A 23,126-nucleotide genomic window follows, 5' to 3' on the forward strand; every position below is an offset into this window, starting at 1 on the left:
CAACAAGAACTAGCCCTACCTTGTATAAGCCAGGTATTCAGTGCAAACATAAAGACTAATACACCACAGTGAATTGCCAACACATTGTCCAGAAAGACACTGTGTCAATATTACATGCAGGATTGGCACATGACTGCACCCAGTTTGTAATGAAATAGTCTTGCTCAGAACTGCATCACCATCAACATCTATCGACAAAACACAATGATACCTGATGGGAGTTTGTGGGGAGTTTGTGTATGTAGCTCTGTACATATACTGTAGCATCTCCTTATTCATCCGAGCATCTCGCAGTATGAGCGGTGTCATTTCAAGGGCTATTGCACAATATGTGCAGTGTTATTGTGTAAATTTTGTCAAACATTTCTATTCATTAAACATTTTCAAACTGTTAACTGTATTTTTCAGTTGCCCCTTATCCAAATTTCATAATTGAATTTCCTTTCGGCCTTGACCCCGGGGTTGTCTCATGGGCAGCAGATGGGGACAGTCGACTGCGAGCTGCCCCGACTCACCTACGCCCATCGTTGACATGGAAGTTGTCTGCACACAATGGCCATACTGCACAATTTGTACATTCATCTCATTTTATAATGAATGGTTTGAATGACACACTATTTCCATTCAATTTCTGTGAGGGGGCACGGGTGGCCCAGTCGTCTAAGGCACTGTGCAGAGTTGCGTCCCTTGGGCACGCCAGGAACCTATGATTGTGGGTTCATTTATGTTTCTAGGTTTGTCAGCACCATACCCGTGCTCATGGGTTTCACCGAAGTGGTAAACGTCTGTGACCTGCATCACTTCGGGCTTTCCTCCCACATTACGCTGACACGCCGCGATATAACTGGAATACTGTTAAAAGCGGTGTTAAACCCAACTCACTCACTCACTCAATTTCTGTGACATGAAGGAATATTTTTCAGTTTGTTTGAATATAGAGAGCATTTTGTAATGGGCCAGTGTCTGCGACCCCGTAGGGATTCCGTGGGTGTTACTGTTTATTGTCAGCATGGACTCGGATCGTGTGAAACGACTGGCGTATTGTATGCCGTTGTGTCCTGATGGTGCTCATGTTATCACTCACCGGTTTGCCAGGTCCAGACTTGATTCCTTTCAGGCTGTTATGACATTGCTGGAATATTGCTGAATGCAGCTTAAAAAAACATTCACTCACTCATTCACTTCAGTGCCACGTTTAAGAAGCTTGTCCAAGCTTGTACAGCTTAGTTTTTAATCCCTTGCCTTTGTTGTTCAGTTGTTTATCTTGTATAAAGAAGCATTATCTGGTTTATCAGGCAATACAAGGCTAGAACTAAACTCAAAATCTTTTCTAGCCCAGGTTATGGTTTTGCCCTTGTAATGTTAAAACAATGGGGAAATTTGGAAATTTGTACAAGCCTGCAGGAATTTGTACCAGCCCCAGGCTGGTGTTAATTCTAACCCTGCAATGTAAACAAATCAAACTATATCCACTGCATTTAATGTCAGGGTGAACGTTAAGTTATGAAAAGATTGGTTCTATACCAAGGCAACTGTAAGTTGAGACAACAATGTACATTCCTTGAAGCCAAGATCCGTTGAGATTCAAATGATTCAAGGTGATGATGGTACTGTTACTAAGAATCTACATGGTGCCATGTGTCCATGCTGGAGGTGGTCGAGTGGGCAATGCGTTTGCCATTGCTTGTTAGGTAAAAAAGCCAGAATGTTAATCAGTACCAGTAGGCCTCCTGAGGTGCAGATAATTAGAGCAATTTTTAAAAATTTATTATGCAGGAACAAGAGTTTGGTAAAACAGCAGAGCATTGTGGCACATCAGGGAATTGCTTCAGCTTTAGATCAGAATTGGTGGGGGCACTTCATCCATTATATTCTTTTTTTTATTCACCCCAGCAGGAGAAGGGATTGCAACATGCTTTAAGAAGGGTTAAATGTTGTACATATGGTACTAGTTGGGTACCAGCAGTTCAGCTTACAGGCTGAATACATGTAGATCATATGTTAGAATTCAGAATCTTTGGTCCTTCAGTTGGTCATGGGCCATCATGGTCCAGTCATCTAGTCACTGCAAAGCCCTGTGCAGAGTTGCTTCCCTTTGGATCCTATGATTGAAGGTTTGAATCCTGTATTGACCCTGATTATGATCTTGGTTTGTCAACAACTGTGCTCATTGATTCACTGAGCTGTCCTCCCTCACACTGACACTGAAATACTGTTCAAGTAGTGTTAAACTTACCCAATTACTTATGGTTGAGTGGGCAGACTGGGTGACTTAATTGATTGTGTCATCATACCCTGACTGATAATTGTTCATAATATCAGTCATTGGATTGCCTGGTCCAGACTCAATTACTTACAGACCGCTGTCATATAGCTGGAATATTGCTTTGTGTGTCGTTCAACAACAAACAAAGAATTTTGTCAAATAATACCAAATACAGAGAAAGGTGAGAGAAAGTCTCTCAATGGCTGGATTACCTGAGCAGTCAGCTGTTGTTGAAACTAGATTAGTAAGGATTTTTTTTATTCTTCAGCAAACAGGCTTCAGTGAAAAGGTAATGAGTTTTCTTTTGAGAATGTAGCACTCGGTGTGAAAATCTTTCTACAGCTTCCTGACTTTTCAATTTTTATAGACGCTTTGGCTCTAATTGTGACAGCTAATGAGAGTTGTGAACGTGTGAAAGTTAGTGGTTGTGATTAACATGAGCGAGACAACTAACCCTCCTCCATGCCATGCGTCTGTGGGGGACAGCGGGGGAAGTCCCACAGTGGTGATCGGCCATAGGTTATCCTTCCTGACACCCAGCAGCTGACTTCACACACCGCCGTGATGCTGTAATCAGTCGTGATGCAAGTACTTCCTCTATGCAGCATCCTGTGTATGCTCCATGTCAGTCTGAATCATGCACGATGCTGATAAATGGAATTGATATGAGTTTGAAATATGAAAGGTTAATCTTTTGGTAACTGGTTGAGAAATTTGGTTGGAGAAAATTGAACATCTGGTTTATGCTGTACTTTTCTGAAGGGTATGCTTGATGAATGGTTGTGATGTTGGTCGTGTGAAAGAATGCAGATCCTCTTGTCGGAGAGAGTGGTGGTTAAATTTGAAGTAGAGGGTTACATCCCTTCGTTGTACCAGGATCCGCTGATCATGGTTGGAATCCCCATTTCCCTGTGATTATGATCCTTTCTTTCTTAGCACCATGCCTCTGCTTGTGGTAAATGAAACGCATCACGTTCCTCCCATGCTGAATGGCACGCCATGATATTACACTGCAGCATTCTGCCCATCTCACGCTCGTCCAGCTGAAGCAGAAAATACACACTCTCTTCAGTTTGGACAAGAAAAAATTGACACTTTTAGCCCTTGCCTGTTTGACACGTGTCATGTCTGATGCATGTCCTTACTCAACCCGTTACATCAGCCCGTCCCCCCAAATACCTGTAACAAGTCAACGGGTCCCAACCTACCTGTTAACGACCTTACCTGTACAAGATTAAAAGACCCCAAGCAGGTAATACCTGTATTGAGGTAGGACAAGGGTCATCTCTCCTGTCCCTCAAATGTAACAGAGTATGTATATGAGTAGATTGAAGTAAGTTCTTTTCTAGACTACATCTGGGCTTGCTAACATGCTGAATCTTGGGAGTATCTTTTGAAGATGCAGAACATGTTTTGTTTATTTGGTGCATGGGAGTGGTCACGTTATTCAAGCAATTGTAAGGATTGGGTGAAAAAATGTTTGGCTCATATTTCATGGCTTTTAGAATGCTTGTCCATTGATGGACAAAACTGATCTTACATAGGTTAGAATTCCAACTAATTCTTTCTTTCAAGCCTCTTCATTCATATCAAAAAGTGCCAAATTTCATCAATAATGCATTTAAAATAACATGCATATCTAGTAACTAAATTATCGTATATATATTTACGCTTTTGTTATTATGCATATAATGCCATGTGTTGCTGGTACTGCCTCGGCCGTGAGGCAATCGGATAGCTCTTCCAATCAGATCAGTGTGGATGAAGAAGGCTGAGTCAGCATTAGCAGGACAGCCAGATCCAGATGACGATAGTCTTACATTTATAGGCCATTTCAGTAGACTGCATCACAAGTACTCACTAAAATGTGCTAGTTCCCTATTGGAATTGCTCAGTTAGGTGATTCTATGTTGGCGAAACCTGACTGGCACGCAGTATGAGATGAGAACACTTTCTGTCGCAACTTTGTGAAGTAGAGCTTTCTTCCTCCATTGAAGGGTTCTATTGATTACCTGGTGAATCACTCCACTAGCCGCTTTGTGCAGGAAATTACCTCACTTGATGCAAGTTTTATGGAAAGTAGTATTGACAGGGAAAGAACTTTGAAACCCAAATTAGCAAGTTGAGACTTACAGGAATGATGGACGACCAGGCGAGGCTCATTGTGCTGATTTAGCCTTGGTGCCAGAGCTACCACAACACCATCCTGTTTCAACATTTCCATCGCTAGCATTGCACGGCACAGGTTTGCATTCTGGCTGTGTTGTTTCTTAAGCTTAATCTTTACTGATAATAGTTATGTGAGCAGGCAATACCCAGCAGTTGTTATCATAGCTCACTGTGAGGTGAAGGGAGTCAGGTAGGCCAGTAGTTCATGTGTTTACTCACCATGACAAAGGCCTTGGTTTGATTCCCAATCTCATGCAACATGATCATTGCAGAAATATTGTTTTAGTCCACATTCACTCACTCATTCACTTTCTGTGTCCGGCTTTGTTATTGCTGAAGTGTTTAGTGTTGTACAGTTTTAGTTCCAGATTTTGTTTAACCAAAACTTTTTCTAAGACCCCTGAAAACACATAAATATGGCTGAATAAGATGAAAAATATGCTTATGTTTCCATATTTTTACTATTTCTTGCTTTTTGCTTACCTGGTACATTTTGTTGTTGCTATTGTCAATGTATTCTTTTTTGTTGTTTCTTTTTAGCTTTTGGAATATTTCCATTTAGTGCAGTAGTTTAAAAAACATAATTATTCCTACATTTTTCTCCCTTCATCATGGACACTGAACATCACATGTAATTGTTAACAAATGTGACGTAATCACCATGGCAACAGTTCATGTCATTGTCATCATTTTATTAACATTGTAGATGAAATTAGTACATGTTTGACTTAGTTTGTGTTGATTATCAATATGGTGGCATTTTAAAAAATCATATCTTGTCTGTTCATATCTCCAGTTGCTTACTCTGGGCTGTTTGTATTTTTTGTGTTTGTAATCAATGTGGCGCAACTTTCCATAGCTTTGTAAAGAGTTTGCTTTCACAAGCTTTGTTAAAAGATTGCTTTTTGTCTTCTGCCCATCCTTGATAAAACAGTGTAAAACATCTCTGGACCCATCCGCCACCATAATTTGGTTTCGAATCCAATGGAAATATGTGACTTTAAGTGCCATGTTACTAATAAGACAAGGAAATGGTGGCACCACTTCCTGAACAAAGCTTTTGTGGTGTGTGGGTCCAGGGTATATATATAGAATGGAGATATAATGCCCTGAATAAACGAGGATGGCTTCTGTCTGGAGTTTATGCTGTCTGTGCTGACAGTTGACCTTGTGTCTTGCAGGACGGACTCGGAGGAATCAACTGACGAGGAGTCCGGGAACGAGGAGGCGGAGGGTTCCGACAGCAGCTACGAGGAGGGGTCGTACGATGGTCGTCATGGCAACATTGTATATCAGTGCAAAGATGATGAGGCCATTGCCAAGGGCATCCCTGGTGCTAAGATGTTTGATCAGAATATTCGAGAGACGTATGTGTATTTTGTCTTCCTTATGTAGGTTTCTGGAATATAATCACTAGTGACGAATCAAAAGATTTCTCTTTTTTCTTAGATTTGTAGTAGCCCTAACCAATTTATATCTAAAGTGGCAGTCATAGAAACAGTTTTAGCCCACTAGTCCTTATGAAGATAACATGAAGCAAAACCGTTAAAAAGGGCTAATTTCTGCCAGTCCTTTTGATACCCTAACTATTGGACAGTGTGGCAAGGACTAGAGGACTAGTGCCAATTTCTAATGCGGCCAAAAAGGAAAACATGTTGTGATCCTCTGACTATATGCTTATATAGGCATCGTTTGTCTGTAATTTTGTTTCCATGTTGAATTAGACTTGACAATTTTGACCATTTTTATATTCATATTTGTTCACCTTTCATCTTTTGAAATCAGAATGGGGATTTGAATTTCCAAATAGTGTCCAGCTGAGTAGAGGAATACATACAAGCATTTTACGTAGCAGGTGACAACACATTCATGTTGTGCAGTTTGTTTATCCATGACATTGACTTCAGTACAAATGCACCAACAGGTTTGAGCTGAGTGAAGATATGCGGACATCGTGCAAGGTCCTCGCCAACTACCTGATTGATTCCACAACCATCAAAACTTCCGAACTGGTAGGTTTCACTGTCTTGTTTGTCAGTTGCGTGGTTGAACTGTCACCAGGAACCTGAACCCGTGAAGATCCGGGGTAGAACAGGTCTTCAGCAACCCATGCTTGTCATGAGACCCGTGAAGATCCGGGGTAGAATAGGTCTTCAGCAACCAATGCTTGTCGTGAGACCCGTGAAGATCCGGGGTAGAATAGGTCTTCAGCAACCCATGCTTGCCGTGAGACCCGTGAAGATCTGGGTTAAAATAGGTCTTCAGCAACCCATGCTTGCTGTAACAGGCGACTATGCTTGTCGTAAAAGGCGACTAACAGGATCGGGTGGTCAGGCTCACTGACTTGGCTGATGCATGTCATGCTTGCTGTAACAGGCGACTATGCTTGTCGTAAAAGGCGACTAACAGGATCGGGTGGTCAGGCTCACTGACTTGGCTGATGCATGTCATCGATCCCAATTGCATGGATCAATGCTCATGATGTCAATCACTGGATTGTCTGGTCCAGATTTGATTATTTACAGACTGCTGTCATATTGCTTGAAAATTGCTGAGTGCGGTGTAAAACAACACACACACACACACACACACACACACACACACACACACACACACACACACACACACACACCACCAGGAACCTGAATATTTGTGTGAACATGGTCTAAGGGGAGACAACTCTGTTTCAGAATACCAACCTCGGTACAATCCAGAAGGAGTGGTTTAACATCTCCAGCCAGAAGCTGTCCGACCACTACCAGGTGGAGGACTTCATGTCATCCTTCAACGAGATCTCCAAGAAGCTGCTGGAGTACATCGTCAATATGGCCGACCCAAACGTAAGTCCTGCCACGCCAGTACCCCCAACCAGGATAGAGTAGGCCTTCAACGACTCATGCTTACCATAAAAGGCACCTATGCTTGTTGCAAGAGGCGACTACCGGGATCGGGTGGTCAGGATTGCTGTCTTGGTTGATGCATATCATCATTTCCCAATTGCGTGGATTGATGCTCATGATGTCAATCACTAGATTGTCTGGTCCAGACTCGATTATTTACCGACCACTGTCATATGGCTGGAATATTGCTGAGTGCTGCGTTTAACAACTAACAAACAAACAAAACAATACCCTCACATGGGTTCAATGTGTGAAGCCCATTCGAGGTGTGCCCCGACGTGATATTGTTGGAATTTTGCTAAAAGCGGCATAAAACCATACCCACTCACTCACTCAATAGAAGGAAACACAAACGTAAGTCTTGCAATGTCAATAGTTTGACACAGATGTAACTTGCAACCTGGCTCACACAAACACAAATCTGGATCATATCAACATATAACAGACACAAACGTGAGTCTTGCAATGTAATGTCGTGACTCAATACAGATATGTCAATATGCCTTGCTCATTGAGTCTTGAAAAATAAGGGGCGGTCGGGTAGCCTAGTGGTTAAAGTGTTTGCTCATCACGCCGAAGAACCGGGTTCAATTCCCGACATGGGTACAATGTGTGAAGCCCATTTCTGGTGTCCCCTGCCGTGATATTGCGGGAATATTGCTAAAAGCGGCGTAAAACCATACTCACTCACTTGAAAAATATGTCCGAGGAGTGGAAATGTAGAATATTGTGTTGAATATATTTTCAAGTATTCTTTTACTGCAAAACAGTTATTTCAGCACAGTTCAGAATTACGTCAACGTAATGTGCAGAATAGAAATCGTGCTCTTCCTGATGATCTGTAGTGGAATAATTTATGTTGAAATGTTTCCAGGGAAACACCGCCCTCCACTACGCAGTTTCCAACTGCAACTTTGATGTCTGCAACCTCTTCCTCGACTCGGGAGTGGTTGATGTCAACAAGCAGAACAAGGCAGGCTACACCCCGGTGATGCTGGCCTCCCTGGCATACATTCAGACCCATGGCCAGATCGAGACCGTGCGCCGACTCTTCAAGCAGGGAGACGTGAATGTCCGGTCTACTCAGGTGGGGGACCCGCCCATGCACAATTTGGCATTATAGTTACATAGTTAAAAATATTAATGATTCCTTATATTTTGTCTATATATGAATTATTTTTGGATGTTAGTCAAGCTAAGGTAAATGTTTAGGTTGGAGACTTTTTTTTCATAACCAAAAATGCAGGATCTGAGTGCTTGCCTGTAATTTCAAGGTGAAAATGGGGTAAAATTGTCTGTGTTCATCCATTGTAGTGTGTGCATGTGTGCACCTCTGGGTCTACGCACAGGATACTCCAGATACTAGCTCACACACTCACTCACACTCTCGAGTCGTGAAGATCCAAGTTTAAATAGGTCTTCAGCAGCCAATCCTTGCCATAAAAGGCAACTATGCTTGTTGTAAGAAGAACTAACGGGATTGAGTTTCCAGGCTCATGTCAGTATTATCTGGTCCAGACCGCCATCATATAGCGGGAATATTGTGGAGTGCTGCATTAAGCAACAAACAAACACTCACTCACTGTCTGTGGTTCTAGGCAGGTCAGACGGCCCTAATGCTGGCAATCAGTCATGGCCGCACCAACATGGTGGAGTTCCTTCTGGATGCCGGAGCAGACGTCAACGCCCACGACAACGACGGTTCCACCGCACTCATGTGTGCATGTGAACATGGCCACAACGACATTGTAAAGGTGTTGCTGAGTCATCCTGCTACTGATGCCAACCTGACCGACAACGTGAGTACCAGCACCGCCTGCTCCTTGATGTAACCACTGTTTACCATGGGACAAGCAGGAGATGAAGACAATTTCAATTTCAATTAATTTTCAAAATTTGTCCAAAAACAATTTGTCTCATCTCAGTGTGTCCTGCACTGTAGAAACTCCCTCGTAATATTTTGAGATTGTCTTACAGTTAATATATCTGTTTCCTTGTAACTTTGTTTCTTTATTGAAATGTAAAGACCTTTAGTGAATTTGCACCATTATCCTATCCATATATTTCATATCATCCTATCCATTGTGTATACCTTGTATCACCCTAGATGTGGTATATAAACGTATCATGCATATGGCAGGAATGTCCAGTGATAAAAGTGTTGTTATCAAACATTCAGATATTTCCCACTTCCAATATAACGATGGCGTACTTCAGTCGTACATCATCACCTGATGATGGGTAGACCGCGGAGGTAAACAGTATGTTGTTTCTCACAGTTTTAGTTCCTGTATTCATGGTCATTGTGTATCTCCATCTTGGTACTTCTTGCTGTCTATCTGGTTTTACAGCAGTACCTCACGCCAGTTACACACTCACAAATACAGCCTTGTGATTGTGTCACTCTCTTTGTCTTAGGATGATTTTGTTCTTGCACTTTTTGTTCCAAAGTAGCAATGTCAATTGATGAAAATATTACATTCACGAAATAAGTGAACAAATACAAAATTGTTTCATGCAGAATGAAATCTCATTAAAATCAGATCTTTGTTCTCGCTACTACTAAACAAGATCCAACCTTTCATCGAACCAATCAGAGCGTTGCTTACCAGATCAGGAAAGTGACAGTCAGAATGTGTTTTCTGTTCTTGCAACCTTGAGAAAATTAACAAGGGTGTTCCGAACGACAGTTGCAGGCTTTATGACTGAATCCACACAATGTAGGCCATCTGTTAGCCATTCCAGAATGTTCTTTTGTTCAGTTTACAAATTTTTAATCAAAAATGTATCACAATGTGTTTCGAAATGTTGTCACCAGTTGGAAACTAGAGCTGTAGAGCACAAGAAGCTGTCTTCTGATTGGCTAATGTCGACTTCTTGTCAGTCATTCCATTGACATTTCCATTGTCGCTCGGTCATTGGTCGGTCTGACATGACTCGTAATGGGATGTCCTCATATCTTTGTTTTTAGCGGTAGCAAGAACAAAGATCTGCTTTTAATGTGATTGTGCGGCATGCATTTAGATAAATGAATTTATTTTAAATTAACAACCAGAAAGAAATCATCATCTTAAACAGTGTGTGGTTTTGTATCTGTGTGGGGGAGAGGTGTTGGGTGTGGAGGAATTAAATTCACGCCTGTGAATTTGACTAAAAAACACACACTTTGCTTCCTACCCCATGAAGTATGTGGAAATCAACAAAATTCAACATGTTTTAGAAGTTACCTGCATCCTGTGTGTATCTCTGTTTTTTGCACATATTTTTTTCTTTATGTTTTGTTTGTTCTGTTAGCCTGAGTTTTGTTTTGTTGTCAGGACGGCAGCACGGCCCTGTCGATTGCGATGGAGGCAGGCCACAAAGATATTGGTGTGGTTCTTTACGCACACCTTAATTTCTCCAAGACCTCACCTGTAAGTTGTGTTGCTAGTTTTCAGTTTGCTTGTCACTGCCCTTTGTATCTACTGAGACACTAACAAGGGTGTTCTGGGAGACGATGGTACCGTGGAGAGGCGTTTCGGTCACGCCGATTGGAGCTGCCGGCAACACAACATTAAACTGAAATCATTACGTTTCTCCTTCAGCTCTTTTTTAAAGGATTAATATTTATGACTTAGTCCAAGCTAATACAGAAATACTGCACAATAATAGATATTCTGAAACAAACAAAATATTTTTTATGGATTTTAAGCTACCAAGCCAATCTGAAATTGAAAGAATGTGTAATCTTAACATTGCACAAATATGGCCGTGTTTCCATTGCTCCCAGAACACTCCTGTAGTCATGTCATCCCGAGTCCTTTCAGTATTTCGTACCCATATGACCAGCATGATCTGTATTTAGTCATCCGGTCATTTATGAATTATTTTGTGGGCGAATAACATAATGTCAGAAACAAATGAGGATCTAACAAGAGGTTGTAATTACCTGGCATTTTACAAAATGCTGTATCCTTCATTACAATTTGATAATTTGATAATGACCTTTGTTTTTGGAAATACCAAAGTACACTGTATAAGAACCATGAACAGGTCTCTTCACATGCCAAGTTTTAGAAAGAAAGTTGGAAATACACACTTTACCACGTACAGCCTACGCTCTACGTACCCCTTTACCACCTACGGCCTACTCTCTACGTACTCCTTTACCACATAAGACCTACGCTCTATGTACTCCTTTACCACATACAACCTACACTCTATATACTCCTTTATCATGTACGACCTACGCTCTATGTACTCCTTTACCACATACAACCTACACTCTATATACTCCTTTATCATGTACGACCTACACTCTATGTACTCCTTTACCACATACAACCTACACTCTATATACTCCTTTATCATGTACGACCTACACTCTATGTACTCCTTTACCACATACAACCTACACTCTATGTACTCCTTTACCACGTACGACCTACTCTCTATATACTCCTTTACCATGAAAGACCTACACTCTATATACTCCTTTACCACATACAACCTACGCTCTACATACCCCTTTACCATGTACCACCTACACTCTAGATACTCCTTTACCACGTACCACCTACACCCTATGTATTTCTTTACCACGAACGACCTACGCTCTATATACTCTTTTACCACATACGACCTACGCTCTATGTACTCCTTTACCACGTATGACCTACACTCTATGTACTCCTTTACCACGTACGACCTACGCTTTATGTATTTCTTTACCACGTAAGACCTACACTCTATATACTCCTTTGCCACATATGACCTACGCCCTAAGCACCCCATTGCCACTAATAACCTAGGCTCCAATACACCCCTTTACCATGTATGTCCTACGCTCTACGTACCCCTTTACCACGTACGGCCTACGCTCTACGTACCCCTTTACCACGTACGGCCTACGCTCTACGTACCCCTTTACCACGTACGGCCTACGCTCTACGTACTCCTTTACCACGTACGGCCTACGCTCTACGTACCCCTTTACCACGTACATCCTACGCTCTACGTACCCCTTTACAACGTACATCCTACGCTCTATGTACCCCTTTACCACGTACGGCCTACGCTCTACGTACTCCTTTACAATGTACGTCCTACACTCTACGTACCCCTTTACCACGTACGTCCTACGCTCTACGTACCCCTTTACCACGTACGGCCTACGCTCTACGTACCCTGTGCCAGCTCCTGATCCACAGGCTACATTGCCCCACCTACCTGCATGGCAACTGTTGTGTCACAGATACTGATGGAAAATATAATAAGATCACACGCCAAATATTGCATAGTTCAATTTATCTCAACAACAAAATAGGTCCCCTTATGAAATGTCGGAATCTGGTGTTTTCTAATTGGCTGAATACTCAATGTTCACCTGATGATTTGTACAAGAATTGCAGCCAGTGGAGGCCTGAGGTCAAACAGGTACGCCTCTCCCTTTTGCTTGTAAGAGGCAACTTAATAAGATCTCACATCGACCAAAACTTTGACGTGATTATTTACAGAGCATTGTGATTTGTCAGGAGTATTGCTGACAGAGTGATAAAACAACAAATTTATCAAACCAAACAAATTGTTCCCCCCTCAGATGTCCCCTTCTTACTTTCCATCAGTATATACTTGTGTGTACAACTCCAAGAAGGCTAACAGAAAACCTGATTCTTTCATGCTGCTATAGTTACAAGTCATGACAGATTAACTATTGTAATATGAAAGAATAGGGTGTTCTTTAACTTCTTTGAATAGTATATGAACCTTTCGGCACATTGTCTCGTGGAATGGAACCCTTTTGCACATGTCCACTGGAACCTGGTTACATGAAGCTAATAGCATCTGCTATTGATGATTCTGAAGATAAAGATGTTTAGGAAACATTTCAATAAATACTACTCAAAATGAGGTAAAGACCACCTCAGCTAATACTAATAGAACAAAACCTGTTTATATAAAAATTCAGTGTGTCTAACCAGGCGTTCAGTCTTTAAGGTTTGGTTATATTTTCTATTGTATTTAAATCTCCTGAATTCAATAAGCATACGCCTTCATCTGTTCCTATTGTTGTTTGTTGTAAACATTTATCCGACGTTGTAAACGTTTATCCGACGTTGTAAACGTTTATCTGATGCCATGTTGTCACAGCACCGCTTCCTTATGTTGAGTTTAGTTGCACAGTTGTCTCTGCCCTCAGTTGCCTGTTTCTACGTCTGGTGTTCAGTATGCATGTCGTGTTTTCTTCTAGGGTCTTGTGAGAAAACGCAAGAGTTCCAGCTCGCCCACACCAAGGTAAACTTCTAGCTCTACCATACTAAATATTACTAAAAAGTTTGCGCAGGGCCGTGGTCAGCTTTATTTGGATTGTCACGTTAAGGGAGTAGTTGATTGGAAGTATAAGAGTTCTCGAAAAAAATGAAAACTGATAAAGTTATCAACAAAACTATTCTATGAAGCTTTCCTTAATAATTAAGTGAGTGAGTTGCTTTTAATGCTGCTTTGAACAGTATTTCAGTTACATCTGGCATGTCAACTCCATTAAAGAGAAAACCCAAAGTGGTTTTTTTTACTGTTTGGTAAACCCACAAGTATGACGAGACTGACCAAGGATCATAATCTTGGTAATCATGGATTTGAACCTTTGATCAGCAGATCCTGCCACAGCTAAGGGACACAACACTGATCACCAAATGGAAGCCCTATCTATAGATCTCTGGGCTACTATGTGCTCCCAATGTGTGTTGGTCATGATACATCTAAGATACATCTTCTTTGTATTTAATTAAAAAATGTGAATGAAATTATTCATTTTTCTGGTCGGTTTTATGTACAACATATAGTTACTTCTAGATATTCCAGTCATATTCAAAGATGAAAAAGCATCTTGAGATTTAAATTGTTATAAAACTTGATGATAATGTGGAGAGCTAACTGTAACATAAGGTGAAACTTGTACTTACTTGCAGTCTTTAGACACTGCAGCACTGATGTTATGAAGAATGGCTTCAGGTTTGACTCTCAGCATCTCTAGGTATTCTGCATGTCTAGACTGTCCTCATAATGGCTTCCTCACTAACACTAGGTGCATCGTGGTAGTCACTACTTCCTGTACGGTGTCACAGTATTACTGTCTTTCATCACGTTCTTCTATTTATTTGTTTCATAATACTGCATTTATTTCATCCTTCATTCTTTGTTTTCAGATTATAAATGGTTTTTATTACTAAACATTTGGTTATAGGGTATATAAGCTGTAGCTAGCTTGACTCATTAATCTGTATGTTGATACATGTATCATGTAGAATGTAGTATAACAAGCATAGTATACACACTTGGGACTGTACAGAGTATAACAAGCACAGTATAAACACTTGGGACTGTATAACAAGTATAGTATACACACTTGGGACTGTATAACAAGTATATTATACACACTTGGGACTGTACAGAGTATAACAAGTATAGTATACACACTTGGGACTGTACAGACTATAACAAGTATATTATACACACTTGGGACTGTATAACAAGTATATTATACACACTTGGGACTGTACAAAGTATAACAAGCATAGTATACACACTTGGGACTGTATAACAAGTATATTATACACACTTGGAACTGTATAACAAGTATATTATACGCACTTGGGACTGTATAACAAGTATATTATACGCACTTGGGACTGTATAACAAGTATATTATACACACTTGGGACTGTATAACAAGCATAGTATACACACTTGGGACTTTATAACAAGTATATTATACACACTTGGGACTGTATAACAAGTATATTATATGCACTTGGGACTGTACAGAGTATAACAAGCATAGTATACACACTTGGGACTGTATAACAAGCATAGTATACACACTTGGGACTGTATAACAAGTATATTATACACACTTGGGACTGTATAACAAGTATATTATACACACCTTGGACTGTATAACAAGTATATTATATGCACTTGGGACTGTACAGAGTATAACAAGCATAGTATACACACTTGGGACTGTATAACAAGCATAGTATACACACTTGGGACTGTATAACAAGTATATTATACACACTTGGGACTGTATAACAAGTATATTATACACACTTGGGACTGTATAACAAGTATATTATATGCACTTGGGACTGTACAGAGTATAACAAGCATAGTATACACACTTGGGACTGTATAACAAGTATATTATACACACTTGGGACTGTATAACAAGTATATTATACACACTTGGGACTGTATAACAAGCATAGTATACACACTTGGGACTGTATAACAAGTATACTATACACACTTGGGACTGTATAACAAGTATATTATACACACTTGGGACTGTATAACAAGTATATTATACACACTTGGGACTGTATAACAAGTATATTATACACACTTGGGACTGTATAACAAGTATATTATATGCACTTGGGACTGTACAGAGTATAACAAGCATAGTATACACACTTGGGACTGTATAACAAGCATAGTATACACACTTGGGACTGTATAACAAGCATAGTATACACACTTGGGACTGTATAACAAGTATATTATACACACTTGGGACTGTATAACAAGTATATTATACACACTTGGGACTGTATAACAAGTATATTATACACACTTGGGACTGTATAACAAGTATATTATACACACTTGGGACTGTATAACAAGTATATTATACACACTTGGGACTGTATAACAAGTATATTATACACACTTGGGACTGTATAACAAGTATAGTATACACACTTGGGACTGTATAACAAGCATAGTATACACACTTGGGACTGTATAACAAGTATATTATACACACTTGGGACTGTATAACAAGTATATTATACACACTTGGGACTGTATAACAAGTATATTATACACACTTGGGACTGTATAACAAGTATATTATACACACTTGGGACTGTATAACAAGCATAGTATACACACTTGGGACTGTATAACAAGTATATTATACACACTTGGGACTGTATAACAAGCATAGTATACACACTTGGGACTGTATAACAAGTATATTATACACACTTGGGACTGTATAACAAGTATATTATACACACTTGGGACTGTATAACAAGCATAGTATACACACTTGGGACTGTATAACAAGTATATTATACACACTTGGGACTGTATAACAAGTATATTATACACACTTGGGACTGTTTAACAAGCATAGTATACACACTTGGGACTGTATAACAAGTATATTATACACACTTGGGACTGTATAACAAGTATATTATACACACTTGGGACTGTATAACAAGCATAGTATACACACTTGGGACTGTATAACAAGCATAGTATACACACTTGGGACTGTATAACAAGTATATTATACACACTTGGGACTGTATAACAAGTATATTATACACACTTGGGACTGTATAACAAGCATAGTATACACACTTGGGACTGTATAACAAGTATATTATACACACTTGGGACTGTATAACAAGCATAGTATACACACTTGGGACTGTATAACAAGTATATTATACACACTTGGGACTGTATAACAAGTATATTATACACACTTGGGACTGTATAACAAGCATAGTATACACACTTGGGACTGTATAACAAGTATATTATACACACTTGGGACTGTATAACAAGTATATTATACACACTTGGGACTGTATAACAAGCATAGTATACACACTTGGGACTGTATAACAAGTATATTATACACACTTGGGACTGTATAACAAGCATAGTATACACACTTGGGACTGTATAACAAGCATAGTATACACACTTGGGACTGTATAACAAGTATATTATACACACTTGGGACTGTATAACAAGTATATTATACACACTTGGGACTGTATAACAAGTATATTATACACACTTGGGACTGTATAACAAGCATAGTATACACACTTGGGACTGTATAACAAGTATATTATACACACTTGGTACAAGTTAAATGGGTGTGGGAGGGATTACTCTTTGGGGAAATGATAAATATGTTGTTTTGTTTGAATAAAAAAAGGTCTAATGCACAGATTTTGAAGCAAAATTCTGACGCCAGAAACACATTTCCTGCCTTTTTATCCCTGCCAAAGACAAGATTGTAGACTTTAATAAATAACAAAATTGTCAAGAAAGTATTTCTCAGATTATCACTGACAGATCAGAGTGTCTTTGTAGACACAATTACCCATTTTTAATTCAATTTGTGTCATCATATAGCAACTTCTAAACATTAGCATCTGTGCAAAGATTTCCCACACACTCTCTGAAAACTCTGGCTGTTGATAGAATAGAGTTATCTCCCCTTTAAATACTGACACTGGCGGAAGGATCTGAACTTGACTACATGAGATAGTTGATTATAAAGGGAAATGGCATTAGGAATTCTTAAAGGAACCACACTTGTATGGCTTTTAGATTGTATCAAGATTGTCATTAATTGTCTAGATTTTGCTTAAATTCTAGCTTTTTCAAATCTTGTCATAGTAACAAATATGCATGTGATTAAAAGGACAATGTTTAGTTGTATATTAAACTGCTTCTGTACATAACCTGAACATATTGTGGCCAAAAAATACTGATACGTTTTGCCTATTGGAACATGTGTTGATGCTTTTAGCATACTTAGATTAACTTGAAAAAATGCTGATTCAAAATAGTAATTTTATAAGTAAGTATCGAGCTACAACAAAACAAAATCTTATTGATATTGTGATATTCTTTCAGAAACATATCTTGATTCTTTGCATATTATTAATGTCCTAGGTTTTCTTTTACTTTTAAACTTAATGATGTCAATATTTGTACATAAATTTTGATCCAATTTTCCAATTTGTGTTTTCTTCCAGCCGGCTTTCCCGGTAACAGTAGTCATGGAAACAATGCTGTGAGAGGACTCCCTTTGACCACTGGATGGCTGGACACTGATGTGGTCAGGGAGTCAACAATGCAAGGGAGACAACTCTTGATATTATCTTGCTACTATGTGCCATTTGTATAAAGGACAATTCCCTCTAGTATCTATGCAGTGTGTTGTTTGTGTGTCGGTTTATACACACGACTATCTCGCCTCCTCTGGACACGATGCTCGCCTCAGCTCTACCTCGTAGTTTCTCATTTAGCCACCATTTTCTCCGACACATTCTCAGCAACCCAGGTTTACATGTACCATGCTCCTTGCTCCATGCGAGCAGCGCAGAATAGACTCTCATGGGTTTTCGGGAATGTCGCAATGTAAAATATTTTTGTCTTTATGCCTTAAAATATGTATCATGCTTGTTAGACAGCTTCATTTCAAAGAAGTTTTTTGAAAATCTAGTTGACATTTTTAAACGAGGTTGTTTGTCAGCTTTTACTCTATTTATGATCATGATATTGATTTGTTTTAACACTGGTGCACATGCATTGTTACATTGCAGTACTAGTTATTTTATTTGAGATTTTATACGTTTGCTTTTAGCATTTCAATAAATCATTGCGATACAATGTAGATTTGACCTCAGTGTAGTTTTATGACCTTGTAAAGAACATGTAATAAAACACAAATATTTAGGACATAAAACTTCCTGTTTGTCTGCTGATGCACCAAGCTGCAGTCAGTAACAGTGTTAAATGTGTTGTCTTAGGAGAAGACTTCCTGCTGCATACTGAATGTTATTTTAGCGTGTTATTGATGTTACAATATAATGCTCTAAGTGGATCTGTTAGATTTATTTTTCCTTTTGAAGACAGATATTTTAAGTCTTTGAAAGGCATTTAGAAGTGATACACAAAAGGAAGAGAATTTATGGATGTCAACTTCATTATTATGAGGAACACAACATTTCGGAGCATATACTTACACCTTCATCAGGTGAAATGAAATGGTGAAGGACTAAGCATATACTCCGAAATATTGTGTTCCTCATAATAAAGAAGTTGACATCCATAAATTCTCTTCCTGACATATATTTTGCTTGGTAGAAACTAATTTTATATAGACGTAATTTGAAATTTACTCTCCAAATTTGTTACACATGAGATATAAATATTTGTCAGTTTATTTTTTAAAGTTATTAACATCAATATTTGCTATTGTGTGATATCTACAACTTAGAGGCTTTTGCATAGACACATGTGGAATGTCCTAGATGTGTTTGCCAATGAGAGTGTCATCATTAACTCTTGCTCTGCCCTCTTTGTAACTACTACTATGGTGCTATATCATTATCATTCGCTTAGCACAGGAAGAGTTAATGATATCATCCGTAACCATGGCAAGGAGACACTGAGAGGTGACAACTTGTGTGTTTTGTTGTATTCCAATGTGTACACCCAAATTATGTTATACCGTTGTAAAGTCTCCATCTTGGACATGTAATGATCGTCTTGTGTGCTATTGAAGTATGAGTTGTGTGCTCAGGATGTGACGGGATTGGGTGTGAAGGGATATGTGTTGGGATCGGATTATGTCAGACTTTAATCCTGAGGTTGGATTCTGAACAGCATTATGCAGTTACATTTTAGACATTGCAGCATAGCATAACACAATAACAAAGGTTGTGACGACATAAAAATTGATCTCACTGTGGAGTATCAGGTGGTTGTGATCCTGTCTTGTGTTCGGCTAGGTTTGTCTGACAGGTCGAACAGAATCTGTTTGTCTGACAATCTAGAGGTCTAACAGAATCTGTCTGTCTGACGATCTAGAAGTCAAGCAGGATGTGACTGCAGGGACAGAAATAAACCCCGAAAGTCGTCCATTCATTGACAATATACAGTGAAACCTGTCATCATAATGATTTCTGTTGAGCATGTCAAAATATAATCAGAAAGACATTTATTAGTACCGTGATGTGTAAATGAAGACATTTATTTCTTTGGATTAATTTGGTTCAAAGTTTTGGAAAACCAACTGAACAGTTTGATATACTACCACCTTACAGATACCTTTTGTTTAAAGAAGTGGCCCCTTCAGAAATCACATTGCTAATGCCCAAAATAAATTGCATCTAAGCATTCAGTTATTTCTCCAAACATGAAAGAATTGATATATGATTACAACCCAATAATTGCCCATTTGTTGATTGTTGTATTGACTCTCCATCCCCTGAACGCCAGCCCCTGTCCCAGATTGTGTATTGTAACCTTGACAGTAGCGGCTTCATGCAAAGATGACCAGCTTTGTATTCAGATACAGTCTGCATTTAAGTGGAAGAAACTAGCATGTGTACAGGAGATTAGTGATGTACAGTAATATATTCCCATGTATTTATTGATCAACGTATGTACTTTCTCTTCTGTCAACAACCTTCCATGTATCGTCATACCATTCATATTCAACCACCGGAAGTGTAAAGGTCATAGCAACATTAACCCGTGTAACTCGGCTTGTTTGTTAGTCCTGTGATCCTATTGGTTAAAGGGTTAAGTTCACTACACCAGGATGTCAGTCACTTGGGTCGTCTTCAGTACACTAATCTAGACTTGTGTACTTGGGTCGTCTTCAGAACAACAATCTAGACTTGTCAACTTGGGTCGTCATCAGAACACCAATCTAGACTTGTGTACGTGGGTCGTCTTCAGAACACCAATCTAGACTTGTGTACTTGGGTCGTCTTCAGTACACTAATCTAGACTTGTGTACTTGGGTCGTCTTCAGTACACTAATCTAGACTTGTGTACTTCGGTCGTCTTCAGAACACCAATCTAGACTTGTGTACTTGGGTCGTCTTCAGAACACCAATTTAGACTTGTGTCCTTGGGTCGTCTTCAGTACACCAATCTAGACTTGTGTACTTCAGCCGTCTTCAGAAAAACAATCTAGACTTGTCTACTTGGGTCGTCTTCAGAAAACCAATCTAGACTTCTGTACTTCGTTTACTACCGGTATGTTTTTACGATACAATACAATAGTGTGGTGTATGCCACCTGGTTAAAACACAAGCTTGCCACACCTACGATCTGTGTTTGATTCCCACAAAGTTAATGATTGCCCTGAAACCTTTTACAATCCTAACTTTTGTCCATCCTCAAGTGTGAAGGGCTATGTTGACCAGATCATGTTTTTTCTTGCCATAGAAGATATCATCTTAACACACATCTTCTTTTTTAAAAAAACGACGCATCTTACTGAAGTTATCATCGTGGCTTAATTAAGTGTTGATATATCTGATTATGGGTTGTTGTGTATTGGGTGAATATGTCAGCCATTGCCCCATGATGTGGAATGTTTGACCTACTTTCTAAAGGGATGTAATGATACGAGTTATATTACAGTGGCAGGCTTCTATCCGTCGCCTGCCGTTGTCTGTGGATGTCCACGTCAAGGATGTGATAACAGCTATAACAGCCACAACTAGGGTGTATTCACCTGTTGCTGTGGTTAGTGTCACACATCAAGCTGCTGCTGCACATTTTCAGTGGCCTGTTAAGATCAATGAAGCAGATTTTTTTTTTTTTTTAATTTTCTATGGGGGTGGTGAGATTGAATGCCTTTCATAGATACTGTTCATGTTGAAATCGATTCAACATTGTAAAAAACATACTCATTGAAGGAAATCTGATCGTGTTTCAGTGAAGAGGTTTGTCAATGATGAGTTTGTTTATTTTTAACCCATCGTGTTAAGAGATGTAACTCAATAGTAAGATACCGTTTAGGATGTTTCTTAATTTGGGATTAGGATGGATGGGGATTATAAATATGGGGTGAAATCAGTGCTTCATTGAAATTATTACAAGACCTCTGGCATTCTTTTATTTTATTCATAGTACACAACACTTTCAAAACAAAATTAAACAAATTGCAAAAGTTTTATTTGTTTATTTGCAACAATTTCCGATTGTGTCCATTGTTGGTAGATGTCTGAAAGGCATGACTGAGACCCTTTCCAATCATTGCAAGCAGGAATGTTGTACACACACGACTCAGGAGGCCCCAGGTTACACTTCTCCCACCCTGGCTGTCTCCTGTACAGACATTCATCATGTGAGGCTGACCCACTCCTCTGCCCTCTGTTTCCTTGTCCAAGTCTTAGCATCCTGTTTTATGAATGATCTCTTGATAAGGGTTGTGTCTTGTTTTGTTTTTAACTCCATCTTGTGATGCAGGTCACTTTTCACAGATGTTTAAGGTTGTTTGATGGTATGTTAGAAAAATAATGTGTAAATATTCCTGTCAAATGCATTCCACTTTAGTTTTACAAATTATTTACTTCAGGTTAAGTTTGTATTTTTTGTTGAACACATTATTAAAAAAATACATAATAAAAAAGTTGGGATAGTTGAATTCCATGAAATAGTGCCTTAGATTTCCCTTTAGTTTCCAGGTTTATCTAAGTGGTTGTACCTGTAGAGTATACAAGAAGACAATGGATCAATGTTTTTTCTTTCTTTGTTATTTCACAGGCAGCCATGATATAGCTGTAATATTGCTGACTCAGGCGTAACAGAGTTAACACTCTCACTCTTTGTTTTTACCAAGTTTCAGTTAATAAGTCTGTCTAGAATGGTTTCCACTGCCCTGTCTCCACTGAACCACTGTGTGTATGTATGTATATAATATTCTACATAACATTACATATCACTAGTCTATAAGGCAATAAAGCTTCATTAACAATGTACAACTATCTCCTGTTGTCTGTTCAGAAGATGGACATACTGACAATACTGCTGACTTCCACAGCATGTGAGGTGGGTGCGCACATCCAAGATTATTGCCCTTATATGGCGAGGTGTGTGTGTGTGTGTGTGTGTGTGTGTGTGTGTGTGTGTGTGTGTGTGTGTGTGTGTGTGTGTGTGTGTGTGTGTGTGTGTGTGTGTGT

General features: G+C 39.3%; 1 protein-coding gene across 16 annotated transcripts in view; it reads left to right on the forward strand.

The window, feature by feature from the left end:
• LOC139479186 (uncharacterized) overlaps nt 1–19,137 on the forward strand; it is a 92,802-nt gene extending 73,665 nt beyond the window's left edge. For 9 of the 16 annotated variants that reach the window (XM_071261999.1, XM_071261998.1, XM_071262004.1 and 6 more), the window contains 9 exons: nt 2,535–2,555; nt 5,617–5,802; nt 6,360–6,447; nt 7,126–7,275; nt 8,210–8,422; nt 8,934–9,134; nt 10,653–10,748; nt 13,565–13,608; nt 18,174–19,137. In XM_071261999.1, coding sequence (XP_071118100.1) covers nt 2,535–2,555; nt 5,617–5,802; nt 6,360–6,447; nt 7,126–7,275; nt 8,210–8,422; nt 8,934–9,134; nt 10,653–10,748; nt 13,565–13,608; nt 18,174–18,189 — 1,015 coding nt within the window. In that variant the 3' untranslated portion in view covers nt 18,190–19,137. Of the gene's footprint in view, nt 1–2,534; nt 2,556–5,616; nt 5,803–6,359; nt 6,448–7,125; nt 7,276–8,209; nt 8,423–8,933; nt 9,135–9,514; nt 9,604–10,652; nt 10,749–13,564; nt 13,609–14,282; nt 14,348–18,173 lie in introns of those variants that run through there. The other 7 variants (XR_011654348.1, XM_071262008.1, XR_011654349.1 and 4 more) reach the window with 7 other exon arrangements.
• Nucleotides 19,138–23,126: the final 3,989 nt, after the last annotated feature.

The sequence above is a fragment of the Haliotis cracherodii genome, unplaced genomic scaffold (assembly GCF_022045235.1).
Source record: "Haliotis cracherodii isolate W230 unplaced genomic scaffold, xgHalCrac1.p SCAF_4, whole genome shotgun sequence".
Classification (NCBI taxonomy): Eukaryota; Metazoa; Mollusca; class Gastropoda; order Lepetellida; family Haliotidae; genus Haliotis; species Haliotis cracherodii.